At 30.8% G+C, this 19,858-nt stretch overlaps 2 protein-coding genes across 2 annotated transcripts; both read right to left on the bottom strand.

Annotated features, from left to right (window-relative positions):
- Positions 1–15,170: 15,170 nt before the first annotated feature.
- LOC120779364 lies at positions 15,171–15,671 on the bottom strand (the record flags this gene model as incomplete). Its single annotated transcript, XM_040111558.1, has 1 exon — positions 15,171–15,671. A coding segment is annotated over exon 1 (501 nt), but the record flags the coding sequence as incomplete, so codon positions are not given.
- A 130-nt stretch (positions 15,672–15,801) lies between these two features.
- On the bottom strand, positions 15,802–16,515 carry LOC120779361. Its single transcript, XM_040111556.1, has one exon. The coding sequence runs from the start codon at positions 16,513–16,515 to the stop codon at positions 15,802–15,804; it is 714 nt and encodes a 237-aa protein (XP_039967490.1).
- Positions 16,516–19,858: the final 3,343 nt, after the last annotated feature.

A 19,858-nucleotide genomic window follows, 5' to 3' on the forward strand; every position in this document is an offset into this window, starting at 1 on the left:
TATGCATAAAACCGATTTTCTTGCATATACACATTTGGCAATCTATGTCAAATGGCTTCAAATCATAAGCTTACATATTATAGTTAATTAACCTTCTTAATCTTACAGAAGTTGGTATAAAGCCAAAACGGCAGTGCATTTGGAAAATTCCATAATTTTACATTTAGTTATAAAACTTTTTTTCCTGCATGTACACATATAGCAATCCATATCGAGCTGATTTAAATCATTAACGTCACATATTCAAGTTAATTAACCTTCGTCATCTTACAGAAGTTGGCATAAAGCCGTAAGGGCAGTGCACTTGGAAAGAAATCCATAATTTTACATTTATGTATAAAACCGATTTTCTTGCATGTACACATTTAGAAGTCCATATCAAGTTGCTTCAAATTATTAAATTCACATATTAAAGTTAATTAACCTTATTCAACTTACCAAAGTTAACGTAAGATCATAACGGCAGGGCATTTGGAAAAATTCCACAATTTTGCATTTAGGTAAAAAACCGATTTTCTTGCATATACACATTTGGAAATCCATATCGAATTGATTCAAATCATTAACGTCATATATTAAATTTAATTAACCATCTTCATTTTAGAGAAGTTGGCATAAAACCAAAACGAGAGTGCGTTTGGAAAAAAGTCCATAATTCTACATTTAGGTATAAAACCGACTTTCCTGCATTTAAACATTTAGCAATCCATATCGAGGTGATTCAAATAATTAAATTCACATATTAAAATTAATTAACCTTCTTCATCTTACCAAAGTTAACATAAGACCATAACCGCAGTGCTTTTGGAAAAATTCCAGAATTTTACAATTAGGTATAAAACCGATTTTCTTGCATGTACACATTTGGAAATCCATATCAAGTTGATTCAAATTATTAAATTCACATATTAAATTTAATTAACCGTCTTCATCTGAGAGAAGTTGACATAAAACCAAAACGAAAGTGCATTTGAAAAAATTCCACAAGTCTACTTTTAGGTATAAAACCGATTTTCCTGCATTTAAACATTTAGCAATTCATATCGAGTTGATTCAAATTATTAAATTCACATATTAAAATTAATTAACCTTCTTCATCTTACTGAAATTAGCATGAAGCCAAAACAGCAATGCATTTGGAAAACTCCCGAAATATACATTTTGGTATAAACCCGATTTTCCTGCATTTAAACATTAGCAATTCATATCGAGTTGATTCAAATCATTAAATTCACATATTAAAATTAATTAACGTTCTTCATCTTACTGAAGTTAGCATAAAGCCAAAACTGCAGTGCATTTGGAAAACTTCCGAATTTTACATTTAGGTATAAAACCGATTTTCTTGTATGTACACATTTAGCAATCCATATCGTGTTGATTCAATTCATTAACGTCACATATTCAAGTTAATTAACCTTCGTCATCTTGCAGAAGTAGGTATTAAGCCAAAACGGCAGTGCATTTGGAAAATTCCAAAATTTTACATTTCAATATAAAACCGATTTTCTTGCATGTACACATTTGGAAATCCATATCAATTTGCCTCAAACCATTAGCTTAACATATTAAAATTAATTAACCTTTATCATCTTACTCAAGTTGACATAAGACCATAACGGCAGTGCATTTAGCAAAATTCCACAATTTTACATTTAGTTATAAAACCGTTTTTCCTGCATTTAAACATTAAGCAATCCATATCGTTGATTTAAATCATTAACGTCACATATTCAAGTTAATTAACCTTCCTCATCCTACAGAAGTTGGCATAAATCCATAACGGCAGAGCATTTGGAAAGAAATCTATAATTTTACATTTATGTATAAAACCAATTTTCTTGTACACATTAAGAAATCCATATCAAGTTGCTTTAAATCATATTAAAATTAATTAACCTTCTTCATCTTACCAAAGTTAACATAAGACCATAACGGATGGAAAAATTCCAGAATTTTACAACTAGGTAAAAAACCGATTTTCTTGCATGTACACATTTGGAAATCCATATCGAGTTGATTTAAATAATTAACGTCACATATTCAAGTTAATTAACCTTCGTCATCTTACAGAAGTTGGCATAAAGGCAAAAATTCCACAATTTTACATCTAGGTTTAAAGCCGATTTTCCTACATATAAACATTTAGAAATCCTCAACGAATTGCTTTATACCATTATCAGTGCATTTGGAAAAATCCATAATTTTACATTTCGATATAAAACCGATTTTCTTGCATATACATACACATTTGGCAATCTATGTCGAATGGGTTCAAATCATAAACATCACATATTAAAGTTAATTAACCTTCTTAATTTTACAGAAGTTGGTATAAAGCCAAAACGGCAGTGCATTTGGAAAATTCCATAATTTTACATTTCGATATAAAACCGATTTTCTAGCATGTACACATTTAGAAATCAATATCAATTTGCCTCAAATCATTACGTTAACATATTAAAATTAATTAACCTTTATCATCTTACTCAAGTTGACATAAGACCATAACGGCAGTGCATTTAAAAAAAAAAACCATAATTTTACATTAGGTATAAAACCGACTTTCTTGCATGTACACATTTAGCAATCCATATCGAGTTGATTCCAATCATTAAATTCACATATTAAAGTTAATTAAACTTCTTCATCTTACTGAAGTTAGCATAAAGACAAAACAGCGGTGCATTTGGAAAAAATTCCATAATTCTAAATTTAGGTATAAAACCGATTTTCTTGCATATACACATTTGGCAATCTATGTCAAATGGCTTCAAATCATAAGCTTCACATATTAAAGTTAATTAACCTTCTTAATCTTACAGAAGTTTGTATAAAGCCAAAACGGCAGTGCATTTGGAAAATTCCATAATTTTACATTTCGATATAAAACCGATTTTCTTGTATGTACACATTTAGCAATCCATATCGAGTTGATTCAATTCATTAACGTCACATATTCAAATTAATTAACCTTCGTTATCTTGCAGAAGTAGGTATTAAGCCAAAACGGCAGTGCATTTGGAAAATTCCAAAATTTTACGTTTCAATATAAAACCGATTTTCTTGCATGTACACATTAAGAAATCCATATCAATTTGCCTCAAATCATTAGCTTAACATACTAAAACTAATTAACCTTTATCATCTTACCCAAGTTGACATAAAGCCATAAGAGCAGTGCATTTGGAAAAATTCCACAATTTTACATTTAGTTATAAAACCGTTTTTCCTGCATTTAAACATTAAGCAATCCATATCGAGTTGATTTCATTAACGTCACATATTCAAGTTAATTAACGTTCGTCATATTACAGAAGTTGGCATAAAGCCATAACGGCAGTGCATTTGGAAAGAAATCCATAATTTTACACTTATGTATAAAACCGATTTTCTTGCATGTGCACATTTAGAAATCCATTTCAAGTTGCTTCAAATTATTAAATTCACATATTAAAGTTAATTAACCTTATTCACCTTACCAAAGTTAACATAAGACCATAATGGCAGTGCATTTGGAAAAATTCCAGAATTTTACAATTAGGTATAAAACCGACTTTCTTGCATGCACACATTTAGCAATCCATATCGAGTTTACTCAAATCATTAAATTCACATATTAAAATTAATTAACCTTCTTCATCTTACAGAAGTTGGCATTAAACCAAATCGACAGTGCATTTGAAAAAATTCCACAAATTTACATTTAGGAATAAAACCGGTTTTCTTGCATGTACACATTTAGCAAACCTTATCGAGTTGATTCAAATCATTAAATTCACATATTAAAATTAATTAACCTTCTTCATCTTACTGAAGTTAGCATAAAGCCAAAACAGCAGTGCATTTGGAAAAAGTTCCATAATTCTACATTTAGGTATAAAACCGATTTTCTTGCATATACACATTTGGCAATCTATGTCGAATGGCTTCAAATCATAAGCTTCACATATTTAAGTTAATTAACCTTCTTAATCTTACAGAAGTTTGTATAAAGCCAAAACGGCAGTGCATTTGGAAAATTCCATAATTTTACATTTCGATATAAAACCGATTTTCTTGCATGTACAAATTAAGAAATACATATCAATTTGCCACAAATCATTAGCTTAACAGATTAAAATTAATTAACCTTTATCATCTTACTCAAGTTGACATAAAGCCATAAGAGCAGTGCATTTGGAAAAAATTCCACAATTTTACATTTAGTTATAAAACCGTTTTTCCTGCATTTAAACATTAAGCAATAAATGTCGAGTTGATTTAAATCATTAACGTCACATATTCAAGTTAATTAACCTTCGTTATCTTACAGAAGTTGACATAAGACCATAGCATAAGTGCATTTAGAAAAATTTCACAATTTTACATTTAGTTATTAAACCGTTTTTCCTGCATTTAAACATTAAGCAATCCATATCGAGTTGATGCAAATCATTAAATTCACATATTTAATTTAATTAACCATCTTCATCTTAGAGAAGTTGGCATAAAACCAAAACGGGAGTGCATTTGAAAAAATTCCACAATTCTACATATAGGTGTGAAACCGATTTTCCAGCATTTAATCATTTAGCAATTCATATCGAGTTGATTCAAATCATTAACGTCATATATTAAAGTTAATTAACCTTCGTCATCTAACAGAAGTTGGCATAAAGGCAAAACGGGAGTGCATTTGGAAAAATTCCACAATTTCACATTTAGGTTTAAAACCGATTTTCCTACATTTACACATTGAGAATTCCTCAACGAATTGCTTTATACCATTAGCTTCACATATTCAAGCTAATTAACCTTCGTCATCTTACAGAAGTTGGCATAAAGCCACAACGGCAGTGCATTCGAAAAGAAATCCATAATTTTACATTTATGTATAAAACCGATTTTCTTGCATGTACACATTTGGAAATCCATATCAAGTTGATTCAAATTATTAAATTCACATATTAAATTTAATTAACCATCTTCATTTTAGAGAAGCTGGCATAAAACCAAAACGAGAGTGCATTTGAAAAAATTCCACAATTCTACATTTAGATATAAAACCGATTTTCCTGCATATAAATATTTAGCAATTCATATCGAGTTGATTCAAATCATTAACGTCATATATTAAAGTTAATTAACCTTCGTCATCTTACAGAAGTTGGCATAAAGGAAAAACGGCAGTGCGTTTGGAAAAATTCCACAATTTCACATTTAGGTTTAAAACCGATTTTCCTACATTTGCACATTGAGAATTCCTCAACAAATTGCTTTATACCATTAGCTTCACATATTTAAGTTAATTAACCAACGTCATCTTACAGAAGTTGGCATAAAGCCACAACGGCAGTGCATTTGAAAAGAAATCCATAATTTTACATTTATGTATAAAACCGATTTTCTTGCATGTACACATTTAGAAATCCATTTCAAGTTGCTTCAAATTATTAAATTTACATATTCAAGTTAATAAACTTTTTTCATCTTACTGAAGTTGGCATAAAGCCATAAAGGCAGTGCATTTGGAAAAATTCCACAATTTTACATTTAGGTATAAAACCGATATTCTGGCATGTACACATTAAGAAATCCATATCTAGTTGCTTCAAGTCATTAGCTTCGCAAATTAAAGTTAATTAACCCTCACCATCTTACTCAAGTTGACATAAGACCATATAGGCGGTGCATTTGGAAAAAATCCACAATTTCACATTTAGGTTTAAAACCGATTTTCCTACATATGCACATTGAGAAATCCTCAACGAATTGCTTTATACCATTAGCTTCACATATTCAAGTTAATTAACCTTCGTCATCGTACAGAAGTTGACATAAAACCAAATCGACGGTGCATATGGAAAAATTCCACAAATTTACATTTAGGTATAAAACCGATTTTCTTGCATGTACACATGTAGCAATCCATATCGAGTTGATTCCAATCATTAACGTCACATATTCAAGTTAATTAACATTCGTCATCTTACAGAAGTTGGCATAAAGCCATAACAGCAGTGCATTTGGAAAAATTCCACAATTTTACATTTAGGTATAAAACCAATTTTCTTGCATATACACATTTGGCAATCTATGTCGAATGGGTTCAAATCATAAACATAACATATTAAAGTTAATTAACCTTCTTCATCTTACCAAAGTTAACATAAGACCATAACGGCAGTGCTTTTGGAAAAGTTCCAGAATTTTACAATTAGGTATAAAACCGATTTTCTTGCATGTACACATTTGGAAATCCATATCAAGTTGATTCAAATTATTAAATTCACATATTAAATTTAATTAACTGTCTTCATCTGAGAGAAGTTGACATAAAACCAAAACGAGAGTGCATTTGAAAAAATTCCACAATTCTACTTTTAGGTATAAAACCGTTTTTCCTGCATGTACACATTAAGCAATCCATATCGAGTTGATTCAAATCTATAAATTCACATATTAAAATTAATTAACCTTCTTCATCTTACTGAAATTAGCATGAAGCCAAAACAGCAATGCATTTGGAAAACTCCCGAAATATACATTTTGGTATAAACCCGATTTTCCTGCATTTAAACATTAGCAATTCATATCGAGTTGATTCAAATCATTAAATTCACATATTAAAATAATTAACCTTCTTCATCTTACTGAAGTTAGCATAAAGCCAAAACAGCAGTGCATTTGGAAAAATTCCACAATTTTAAATTTAGGTATAAAACAAATTTTTTTGTATGTACACATTAAGCAATCCATATCGAGTTGATTCAATTCATTAACGTCACATATTCAAGTTAATTAACCTTCGTCATCTTGCAGAAGTTGGTATTAAGCCAAAACGGCAGTGCATTTGGAAAATTCCAAAATTTTACATTTCGATATAAAACCGATTTTCTTGCATGTACACATTTGGAAATCCATATCAATTTGCCTCAAACCATTAGCTTAACATATTAAAATTAATTAACCTTTATCATCTTACTCAAGTTGACATAAGACCATAACGGCAGTGCATTCAGAAAAATTCCACAATTTTACATTTCAATATAAAACCGTTTTTCCTGCATTTAAACATTAAGCAATCCATATCGAGTTGATTTAAATCATTAACGTCACATATTCAAGTTAATTAACCTTCCTCATCCTACAGAAGTTGGCATAAAGCCATAACGGCAGAGCAGTTGGAAAGAAATCTATAATTTTACATTTATGTATAAAACCAATTTTCTTGTACACATTAAGAAATCCATATCAAGTTGCTTTAAATCATATTAAAGTTAATTAACCTTCTTCATCTTACCAAAGTTAACATAAGACCATAACGGATGGAAAAATTCCAGAATTTTGCAATTAGGTATAAAACCGATTTTCTTGCATGTACACATTTAGCAATCCTTATCGAGTTGATTCAAATCATTAAATTCACATATTAAAATTAATTAACCTTCTTCATCTTACTGAAGTTAGCATAAAGCCAAAACAGCAGTGCATTTGGAAAAAATTGCATAATTCTAAATTTAGGTATAAAACCGATTCTCTTGCATATACACATTAAGAAATCCATATCAATTTGCCTCATATCATTAGCTTAACATATTAAAATTAATTAACCTTTATCATCTTACTCAAGTTGACATAAAGCCATAAGAGCAGTGCATTTGGAAAAATTCCACAATTTTACATTTAGTTATAAAACCGTTTTTCCTGCATTTAAACATTAAGCAATCCATATCGAGTTGATTTAAATCATTAACGTCACATATTCAAGTTAATTAACCTTCGTTATCTTACAGAAGTTGGCATAAAGCCAAAACGGCAGTGCATTTGAAAAGAAAGCCATAATTTTACATTTATGTATAAATTCCGATTTCTTGCATGTACACATTTAGAAATCCATTTCAAGTTGCTTCAAATTATTAAATTTACATATTCAAGTTAATTAACTTTCTTCATCTTACTAAATTTGGCATAAAGCCATAACGGCAGTGCATTTGGAAAAATCTATAATTTTACATTTAGGTATAAAACCGACTTTCTTGCATGTACACATTTAGCAATCCATATCGAGTTGATTCAAATCATTAAATTCACATATTAAAGTTAATTAACCTTCTTCATCTTACAGAAGTTGGCATTAAACCAAATCGACAGTGCATTTGGAAAAATTCCACAAATTTACTTATAGGAATAATACCGATTTTCTTGCATGTATACATTTAGCAATCCTTATTGAGTGGATTCAAATCATTAAATTCACATATTAAAATTTATTAACCTTCTTCATCTTACTGAAGTTAGCATAAAGCCAAATCGACAGAGCATTTGGAAAAATTCAACAAATTTACATTTAGGTATAAAACCGATTTTCTTGCATATACACATTTGGCAATCTACGTCGAATGGCTTCAAATCATAAGCTTTACATATTAAAGTTAATTAACCTTCTAAATCTTACAGAAGTTGGCATAAAACCAAAACGATAGTGCATTTGAACAAATTCCACAATTCTACATTTAGGTATAAAACCGATTTTCCTGCATATACACATTTTGAAATCCATATCAAGTTGCTTCAAATTATTAAATTCACATATCAAAGTTAATTAACTTTCTTCATCTTACTAAATTTGGGATAAAGCCATAACGGCAGTGCATTTGGAAAAATTCCACAATTTCACATTTAGGTTTAAAACCGATTTTCCTACATGTACACATTTAGAATATCTCAATTAATTGCTGTATACCATTAGCTTCACATATCCAAGTTAGTTAACCTTCGTCATCTAACAGAAGTTGGCATAAAGGCAAAACGGCAGTGCATTTGGAAAAATTCCACAATTTCACATTTAGGTATAAAACCGATTTTCCTACATACACACATTTAGAATACCTCAACGAATTGCTTTATACCATTAGCTTCACATATTCAAGTTAGTTAACCTTCGTAATCTTACAGAAGTTGGCATAAGGCCATAACGGCAGTGCATTTGGAAAGAAATCCATAATTTTACATTTATGTATGAAACCGATTTTCTTGCAGGTATACATTTAGAAATCCATTTCAAGTTGCTTCAAATTATTAAATTCACATATTAAATTAAATTAACTTTCTCCATCTTACTAAATTTGGCATAAAGCCATAACGGCAGTGCATTTGGAAAAATTCCACAATTTTACATTTAGGTATAAAACCGATATTCTTGCATATACTCATTTGGAAATCCGTATCAAGTTGCTTCAAATTATTAAATTCACATATTGAAGTTAGTTAACTTTCTTCATCTTACTAAATTTGGCATAAAGCCATAACGGCAGTGCATTTGGAAAAATTCCATATTTTTACGTTTAGGTATAAAACCGATTTTCTTGCATATACACATTTGGCAATCTATGTCGATTGGCTTCAAATCATAAGCTTTACATATTAAAGTTAATTAACCTTCTTAATCTTACAGAAGTTGGTATAAAGCCAAAACGGCAGTGCATTTGGAAAATTCCACAAATTTACATTTAGGAATAAAACCGTTTTTCCTGCATGTACACATTAAGCAATCCATATCGAGTTGATTCAAATCAATAAATTCACATATTAAAGAAAATTAACCTTCTTCATTTTACAGAAGTTGGCATAAAACCAAAACGAGAGTGCATTTGAAAAAATTCCACAATTCTGAATTTAGGTATAAGACCGATTTTCTTGCATTTAAACATTTAGCAATTTATATCGAGTTGATTCAAATCATTAACGTCATATATTAAAGTTAATTAACCTTCGTCATCTTACAGAAGTTGGCATAAAGGCAAAACGACAGTGCATTTGGCATAATTCCACAATTTTACATTTAGGTATAAAACCGATATTCTTGCATATACTCATTTGGAAATCCGTATCAAGTTGCTTCAAATTATTAAATTCACATATTGAAGTTAGTTAACTTTCTTCATCTTACTAAATTTGTCATAAAGCCATAACGGCAGTGCATTTGGAAAAATTCCAAATTTTTACGTTTAGGTATAAAACCGATTTTCTTGCATATACACATTTGGCAATCTATGTCGATTGGCTTCATATTATAAGCTTTACATATTAAAGTTAATTAACCTTCTAAATCTTACAGAAGTTGGCATAAAACCAAAACGATAGTGCATTTGAAAAAATTCCACAATTCTACATTTAGGTATAAAACCGATTTTCCTGCATATACACATTTTGAAATCCATATCAAGTTGCTTTAATTTATTAAATTCACATATCAAAATTAATTAACTTTTTTCATCTCACTAAATTTGGATAAAGCCATAACGGCAGTGCATTTGGAAAAATTCCACAATTTCACATTTAGGTTTAAAACCGATTTTCCTACACATACACATTTAGAAATCCTCAACGAATTGCTTTATACCATTGGCTTAACATATTAAGGTTAATTTACTTATTTATTTATTTTAAATAATTCATATAACAAAAAGAGTTTTATTATATAAATACATAAACGCAGCACTGGCTACGAGGCCTTCAGCCGGATTAACTTTCGCCATTTTACAGAAGTTGGCATTAAACCAAATCGACAGTGCATTTGGAAAAATTCCACAATTTTACATTTAGGTATAAAACCGTTTTTCCTGCATTTAAACTTTAAGCAATCCATATCGAGCTCTTTCTAATCATTAAATTCACATATTAAAATTAATTAACCATCTTCATCTTACTGAAGTTAGCATAAAGCCAAAACAGCAGTGCATTTGGAAAAAATTCCATAATTCTACATTTAGGTATAAAACCGATTTTCTTGCATATACACATTTGGCAATCTATGTCGAATGGCTCCAAATCATAAGCTTCACATATTAAAGTTAATTAACCTTCTTAATCTTACAGAAGTTGGCATAACACCAAAACGATAGTGCATTTGAAAAAATTCCACAATTCTACATTTAGGTATAAAACCGATTTTCCTGCCTATACACATTTTGAAATCCATTTCAAGTTGCATCAAATTATTAAATTCACATATTAAATTTAATTAACTTTCTTCATCTTACTAAATTTGGGATAAAGCCATAACGGCAGTGCATTTGGAAAAATTCCACAATTTTACATTTAGGTATAAAACCGACTTTCTTGCATGTGCACATTTAGAAATCCCTATCAAGTTAACTCAAATCATTAGCTTCACATATTAAGGTTATTTAATTAACCCTCACCATCTTACTCAAGTTGACATAAGACCATAACGGCAGTGCATTTGAAAAAAATTCCATAATTTTACATTTAGGTATAAAACCGATTTTCTTGCATGTATACATTTAGAAATCCGTATCAAGTTGCTTTAAATTATTAAATTCACATATTAAAGTTAACTAACCCTTATCATCTTACAGAAGTTGGCATAAAGGCAAAACGGTGGTGCATTTGTAAAAATTCCAGAATTTTACATTTAGGTATAAAACCGTTTTTCCTGCATTTAAACATTAAGCAATCCATATCGAGCTGATTAAAATAATTAACGTCACATATTCAAGTTAATTAACCTTCATCATCTTACGAAAGTTAACATATGACCATAACGGCAGTGCATTTGGAAAGAAATCCATAATTTTACATTTATGTATAAAACCGATTTTCTTGCATGTACACATTTATAAATCCACTCAATTTGCCTCAATTCATTAGCTTTACATATTAAAGTTAATTAACCTTCTTCATCTTACAGAAGTTGGCATAAAGCCATAACCGCATTTGGAATATTCCAGAATTTTACATTTAGGTATAAAAACGATTTTCTTGCTTGTACACATTTAGAAATCCATATCAATTTTCCTCAAATCATTAGCTTAACATACGAATGGTAATTAACCCTCATCCCAGAAATTTACATTTAGGTATGAACCGATTTTCTTGCATATAAACATTAAGAAATCCACAACGAAGTGTTTCAAATCATTAGCTTCACATAAAAAAGTTAATTTACCTTCTTCAACTTACTAAAGTTGGCATAAAGACAAAACGGCAGTGCCTTCGAAAAAAATTCCAGAATTTTACATTTAGTTATAAAACCGACTTTCTTGCATGTATACATTTAGAAATCCATATCAAGTTGCCTCAAATCATTAGCTTAACATATTAAAGTTAATTAACACTTATCATCTTACTCAGGTTGACATAAGGCAATAACGGCAGTGCATTTGGAAAAAAGTCAATAATTTTACATTTAGGCATAAAACCGCCTTTCCTGCATTCAAATATTTATTAATCCATATCGAGTTGATTCAAATCATAAACGTCACATATTAAAGTTAATTAACCTTCTTCATTTTACAGAAGTTGGCATAAAACCAAAAGGGCAGTGCATATGGGAAATTCCAGAATTTTACATTTAGGTATTAAACCGATTTTCCTGCATGTAAACATTTAGCAGTCCATATCGAGTTGATTCAAATCATTAAATTCACATATTATATTTAATTAACCATCTTCATCTTAGAGAATTTGGCATAAAACCAAAACGAGAGTGCATTTGAAAAAATTCTACAATTCCACATTTGGGTATAAAACCGATTTTCCTGCACTTAAACATTTAGCAATTCATATCGAGTTGATTTAAATCATTAACGTCACATAATAAAGTTAATTAACCTTCTACATCTTACAGATGTTGGCATAAAACCAAAACGACAGTGCATTTGGAAAATTCCAGAATTTTACATTTAGGTACAAAAACGATTTTCTTGCTTGTACACATTCAGAAATCCATATCAAGTTGCGTCAAATCATTAGCTTCACATATCAAAGCTAATTAACCTTCTTCATCTTGCCAAAGTTAACATATGACCATAAGGGCAGTGCATTTGGAAAGAAATTCATAATTTTACATTTATATAAAACCGATTTTCTAGCATGTACACATTTAGAAATCCATATCGAGTTGCTTTAAATTATTAAATTCACATATTAAAGTTAATTAACCCTTATCATCTTACAGAAGTTGGCATAAAGGCAAAACGGTGGTGCATTTGAAAAAATTCCACAATTTTACATTTAGGTATAAAACCGTTTTTCTTGCATTTAAACATTAAGCAATCCATATCGAGCTGATTTAACATCATTAACGTCACATATTCAAGTTAATTAACCTTCATCATCTTACCAAAGATAACATATGACCATAACGGCAGTGCATTTGGAAAGAAATCCATAATTTTACATTTATGTATTAAACCGATTTTCTTGCATGTACACATTTGTAAATCCATATCAATTTGCCTCAATTAATTAGCTTAACATATTAAAGTTAATTAACCTTCTTCATCTTGCCAAAGTTAACATATGACCATAACGGCAGTGCATTTGGAAAGAAATCCATAATTTTACATTTATATATAAAACCGATTTTCTTGCATGTACACATTTAGAAATCCATATCGAGCTGACTTAAATCATTAACGTCACATATTCAAGTTAATTAACCTTCATCATCTTACCAAAGTTAACATATGACCATAACGGCAGTGCATTTGGAAAGAAATCTATAATTTTACATTTATGTATAAAACCAATTTTCTTGTACACATTAAGAAATCCATATCAAGTTGCTTTAAAGCATATTAAAGTTAATTAACCTTCTTCATCTTACCAAAGTTAACATAAGACCATAACGGCAGTGCATTTGGAAAAATTCCAGAATTTTACAATTAGGTATAAAACCGATTTTCTTGCATTCAAACATTTTGCAATCTATGTCGAATGGCTTCAAAACATTAGCTTCACTAATTAAAGTTAACTTACCTTCTTCATCTTACTGAAGTTAGCATAAATCCAAAACGGCAGTGCCTTTGGAAAAATTCCAGAATTTTACAATTAGGTATAAAACCGATTTTCTTGCATGTACACATTTGGAAATCCATATCGAGTTGATTTAAATAATTAACGTCACATATTTAAGTTAATTAACCTTCGTCATCTTACAGAAGTTGGCATAAAGCCAAAACGGCAGAGCATTTGGAAAATTCCGGAATTTTACATTTAGGTATAAAAACGATTTTCTTGCTAGTACACTTTTAGAAACCCATATCAATTTTCCTCAAATCATTAGCTTAACATATGAATGGTAATTAACCCTCATCCCAGAATTTTACATTTGGGTATAAACCGATTTTCTTGCATATACACATTTAGAAATCCACAACGAATTGCTTCAAATAATTAGCTTCACATATAAAAGTTAATTTACCTTCTTCAACTTACTAAAGTTGGCATACAGACAAAACGACAGTGCCTTTTGAAAAATTCCACAAATTTACGTTTAAGTATAAACCCGATTTTCTTGCGTATACACATTCTGAAATCCATATCAAGTTGCCTCAAATCATTAGCTTAACATATTAAAGTTAATTAACCCTTATCATCTTACTCAAGTTGACATAAGACCATAACGGCAGTGCATTTGGAAAAAAATCCATAATTTTACATTTAGGTATAAAACCGACTTGCCTGCATTTAAACATTTAGCAATCCATATCGAGTTGAGTTAAATCTTTAACGTCACATATTAATGTGAATTAACCTTCTTTATCTTACAGAAGTTGGCATAAAACCAAAACGACAGTACATTTGGAAAAATTCGACAATCTTACGTTTAGGTATAAAACCGATTTTCCTGCATTTAAACATATAGCAATCCATATCGAGTTGATTCAAATCATTAACTTTACATATTAGGGGCAGTGCATTTGGAAAAATTTCAGAATTTTACATTTAGGTATAACCCTAGAACACACACCCGGGTACAAATGTATCCACTTTCAATTCTAAAGTGTTGTAACTTTTGAACCGCTATACCTCTATACGGCTTACTTCTCTATCTAGGAAGATTATTTAGTTTTTAGTTAAAACTCAAAATTTGAACCAGATCGGACCATTGGTTCAGGAGCTACAGCCTTCCAAACACATTGTATACGTAAACACACACCCGGGATACGTTTGTACCCCAATAGTAAAAACCCTCATAATAATCAAAAAAAAACATTTTTTTTATTTTTTTTTTATTTGAAAAATTAAAAATATTCATTTCACACATTATATTATTGACTTTTATTATAAAATTGCATCTTATATCTAAGGAAAATCATAGCAAATAGAGCAATTTGTTAATGTGACCGAATGTTCAAGACACATTGGCTTTTTACATTTGGCGCACAGCTTTCTGGTTTTTCTACGGCGTTTTTCCTCTTGTGCGTAACATAAATAGCAAGATCCGGACACAGGTTTTGGCGTGCGCGTTGCGGCAGATGTTGATGCTGCTTTTGACACCACTGACTCCACCGGTCGGTTGAAATATGCTTCAATAGCATTTTTGTCGGAAAATTTCGCGTCACTTGACGATTTATGGCTCTGGCTTCAATAATGGGCATACACAATGCTTCAGCCAAGCTGCGCAGGATCTGCTTACGCTTGTTGTGTGTTCTCCAAGGCAACATAGGGTTATTCAAATCGTAGACAATGTAGGCTGCAAGAGCTGTAATGTCCAACATGTTGAAGAACATCGCTAGTGGCCATCGTTTTATTTGTCTTTGTGTTGGATATTCCGCAAACATTTGGTCCATTCGATTAACACCACCTTTGGTACGATTATAATATTCAATTATTTCAGGTTTCCCACTGTCAGCTATGTCAGCATCATTATGCATGGTCGAAAGCAAAATTACTGCTTTATTTTTTTTTGGGAACATAAGAGCACATTGTCACATTATTTTTAAAGCCAAATGTCGTTGAACCAATTGTCCTGTTTTTGTTCTGCTTCATTTCTTGAGAAATATATCATTTGTTTTTGCGCAAAGCTCCAACGATCATGAATTTCCAGGTGAGAAGCAGTTCCGCAACTGGCAAGGTCGTAAACAAATTGTCCATTGTAATGTTTCGGCCACTTCCTTGGTATTTGGCAGACAAATACTTCACCACTCGTTCGCCTTGGTTTGTTTCCCTACCAGTTTCTGCTTGGCCAGTAAATATTTGTCCATGCAGTGGATATACATTTGTGGCATCGCAAATCCACCAAACCTTGACACCATATTTAGCAGGTTTTGACGGTATGCACTGCGTAATCCGTGTGCGTCCACTGTAAGGAAATAATTGTTCATCAATCGTCAAGCATGAGCTGGGCTTGTAATGTGCAGTAAGATTATTGTTCATCATCGTCCATAACTCACTGATCGGTGCTGCTTTATCAGTTAGTAAGCGTGTTGCACGAGTGTTTTTATCGTCAAATCTTATGAACCGCAATATCGAACAGAAACGGTTGACTGCCATTGTGGCGCGACATAAAGGATAGTTTTTGACGCTCCATAAATCTCGAACAAGTTCTCCATTGCTATGGTTCGCACCAGTCATAATAAGTATGCCAAAAGATGCATACAGCTCTGTTATTGACACAGGCGTCCATGACTTAGGAGTTGCGTTTGGATGCGCATTGTTGTAAGCATTATAAGTTTCTTTAGCTAACTTATTTGTGTGGCGCATAATTATATCAGCCATTTCAACGTTCATGAAACATTTGAACATTTAGGTATAAAACCGATTTTCTCGCATGTGCACATTTAGCAATCCATATCGAGTTGATTCAAATCATTCACGTCACATATTCAAGTTAATTAACCTTCGTCATCTTGCAGAAGTTGGCATAAAGCCATAACGGCAGCGATTTTGGAAAAATTCCACAATCTTATATTTAGGTATTAAATTGAATTTTTTGTATATACTCATTTAGCAATCTATGTCGAGTTGTTTCAACTCAGTAACTTCACATATGTAAATTAATTAACCCTCATCATCTTACTCAAGCTGACATAAGACCAAAACGGCAGTGCATTTGGAAAATTCCATAATTTTACATTTCGATATAAAACCGATTTTCTTGCATGTACACATTTAGAAATCCATATCAATTTGCCTCAAATCATTAGCTTAACATATTAAAATTAACTTACCTTTATCATTTTACTCAAGTTGACATAAGACCATAACGGCAGTGTATTTGGAAAAAAATTCATAGTTTTACATTTAGGTATAAAACCGACTTCCTTGCGTGTACGCATTTAGCAATCCACATCGAGTTGATTCAAATCATTAGCTTAACATATTAAAAGTAATTAAAATTTTTCTACTTACAAAAGTAAGCATAAAGTCAAACGGCAGGACATTTGAAAAAATTCCAGAATTTTATATTTAGGTATAAACCCAATTTTCTTGCATATACACATTTAGAAATTCACACCGAATTACCTAAATTCATTAGCTTCGCATATTCAAGTTAATTAACCTTCGTGATCTTACAGAAGTTGGCATAAAGACAAAACGGCAGTGCCTTTGGAAAAATTCCAGAATTTTACATTTAGGTATTAACCCGATTTTCTTGCACGTACACATTTAGAAATCCATATTAAGTTGCGTCAAATCATTAGCCTTCTTCATCTTACCAAAGTTGACATAAGACCATAACGGCAGTGCATTTGGAAAAAATTCCATAATCTCACATTTAGGTATAAAATCGACTTTCTTGCATGTACACATTTAGAAATCCATATCAAGTTGCCTCAAATCATTAGCTTAACATATTAAAGCTAATTAACCTTCTTCATCTTGCCAAAGTTAACATATGACCATAACGGCAGTGCATTTGGAAAGAAATCCATAACTTTACATTTATATAAAACCGATTTTCTTGCATCTACACATTTAGAAATCCATATCGAGCTGATTTAAATCATTAACGTCACATATTCAAGTTAATTAGCCCTTATCATCTTACAGAAGTTGGCATTAAGCCAAAACGGCAGAGCATTTGGAAAATTCCGGAATTTTACATTTAGGTACAAAAACGATTTTCTTGCTAGTACACATTCAGAAATCCATATCAAGTTGCGTCAAATCATTAGCTTCACATATCAAAGCTAATTAATCTTCTTCATCTTGCCAAAGTTATCATATGACCATAACGGCAGTGCATTTGGAAAGAAATCCATAATTTTACATTTATGTATAAAACCGATTTTCTTGCATGTACACATTCATAAATCCATATCAATTTGCCTCAATTCATTAGGTTAACATATTAAAGTTAATTAACCTTCTTCATCTTACAGAAGTTGGCATAAAGCCAAAACGGAGGAGCATTTGGAATATTCCAGAATTTTACATTTAGGTATAAAAACAATTTTCTTGCTTGTACACATTTAGAAATCCATATCAATTTTCCTCAAATCATTAGCTTAACATATGAATGGTAATAAACCCTCATCCCAGAATTTTACATTTAGGTATAAACCGATTTTCTTGCATATACACATTTAGAAATCCACAACGAATTGCTTCAAATCATTAGCTTCACATATAAAAGTTAATTTACCTTCTTCAACTTACTAAAGTTGGCATAAAGACAAAACGGCAGTGCCTTTGGAAAAATTCCAGAATTTTACATTTAGGTATAAACCCGATTTTCTTGCTAATACACATGTAGAAATCCATATTAAGTTGCGTCAAATCATTAGCCTTCTTCATCTTACCAAAGTTGACATAAGACCATAACGGCAGTGCATTTGGAAAAAATTCCATAATTTTACATTTAGGTATAAAACCGACTTTATTGCATGTATACATTTAGAAATCCATATCAAGTTGCCTCAAATCATTAGCTTAACAAATTAAAGTTAATTAACACTTATCATTTTACTCAGGTTGACATAAGGTAATAACGGCTGTGCATTTGGAAAAAAGTCCATAATTTTACATTGAGGTATAAAACCGACTTTCCTGCATTTAAACATTAAACAATCCATATCGAGTTGATTCAAATCTTTAGCGTCACATATTAAAGTTAATTTACCTTCTACATCTTACAGATGTTGGCATAAAACCAAAACGACAGTGTATTTGGAAGATTCCAGAATTTTACATTTAGGTATTAAACAGATTTTCCTGCATTTAAACATATAGCAATCCATATCTTGTTGATTCAAATCATTAAATTCTTATATTAAATTTAATAAACCATCTTCATCTTAGAAAATTTGGCATAAAACCAAAACGAGAGTGCATTTGAAAAAATTCCACAATTCTACATTTAGGTATAAAACCGATTTTCCTGCACTTAAACATTTAGCAATACATATCGAGTTGATTTAAATCATTAAGGTCACATATTAAAGTTAATTAACCTTCTACATCTTACATATGTAGGCATAAAAGATAAAAGGCCAGAATTTTACATTTAGGTATAAAAACGATTTTCTTGCTTGTACACATTCAGAAATCCATATCAAGTTGCGTCAAATCATTAGCTTTACATATCAAAGCTAATTAACCTTCTTCATCTTGCCAAAGTTAACATATGACCATAACGGCAGTGCATTTGGAAAGAAATTCATAATTTTACATTTATATAAAACCGATTTTCTAGCATGTACACATTTAGAAATCCATATCGAGTTGCTTTAAATTATTAAATTCACATATTAAAGTTAATTAACCCTTATCATCTTACAGAAGTTGGCATAAAGGCAAAACGGTGGTGCATTTGAAAAAATTCCACAATTTTACATTTAGGTATAAAACCGTTTTTCTTGCATTTAAACATTAAGCAATCCATATCGAGCTGATTTAAATCATTAACGTCACATATTCAAGTTAATTAACCTTCATCATCTTACCAAAGTTAACATATGACCATAACGGCAGTGCATTTGGAAAGAAATCCATAATTTTACATTTATATATAAAACCGATTTTCTTGCATGTACACATTTAGAAATCCATATCGAGCTGACTTAAATCATTAACGTCACATATTCAAGTTAATTAACCTTCATCATCTTACCAAAGT

Source organism: Bactrocera tryoni, unplaced genomic scaffold (genome assembly GCF_016617805.1).
Source record: "Bactrocera tryoni isolate S06 unplaced genomic scaffold, CSIRO_BtryS06_freeze2 ctg7180000339423_QRY, whole genome shotgun sequence".
NCBI lineage: Eukaryota > Metazoa > Arthropoda > Insecta > Diptera > Tephritidae > Bactrocera > Bactrocera tryoni.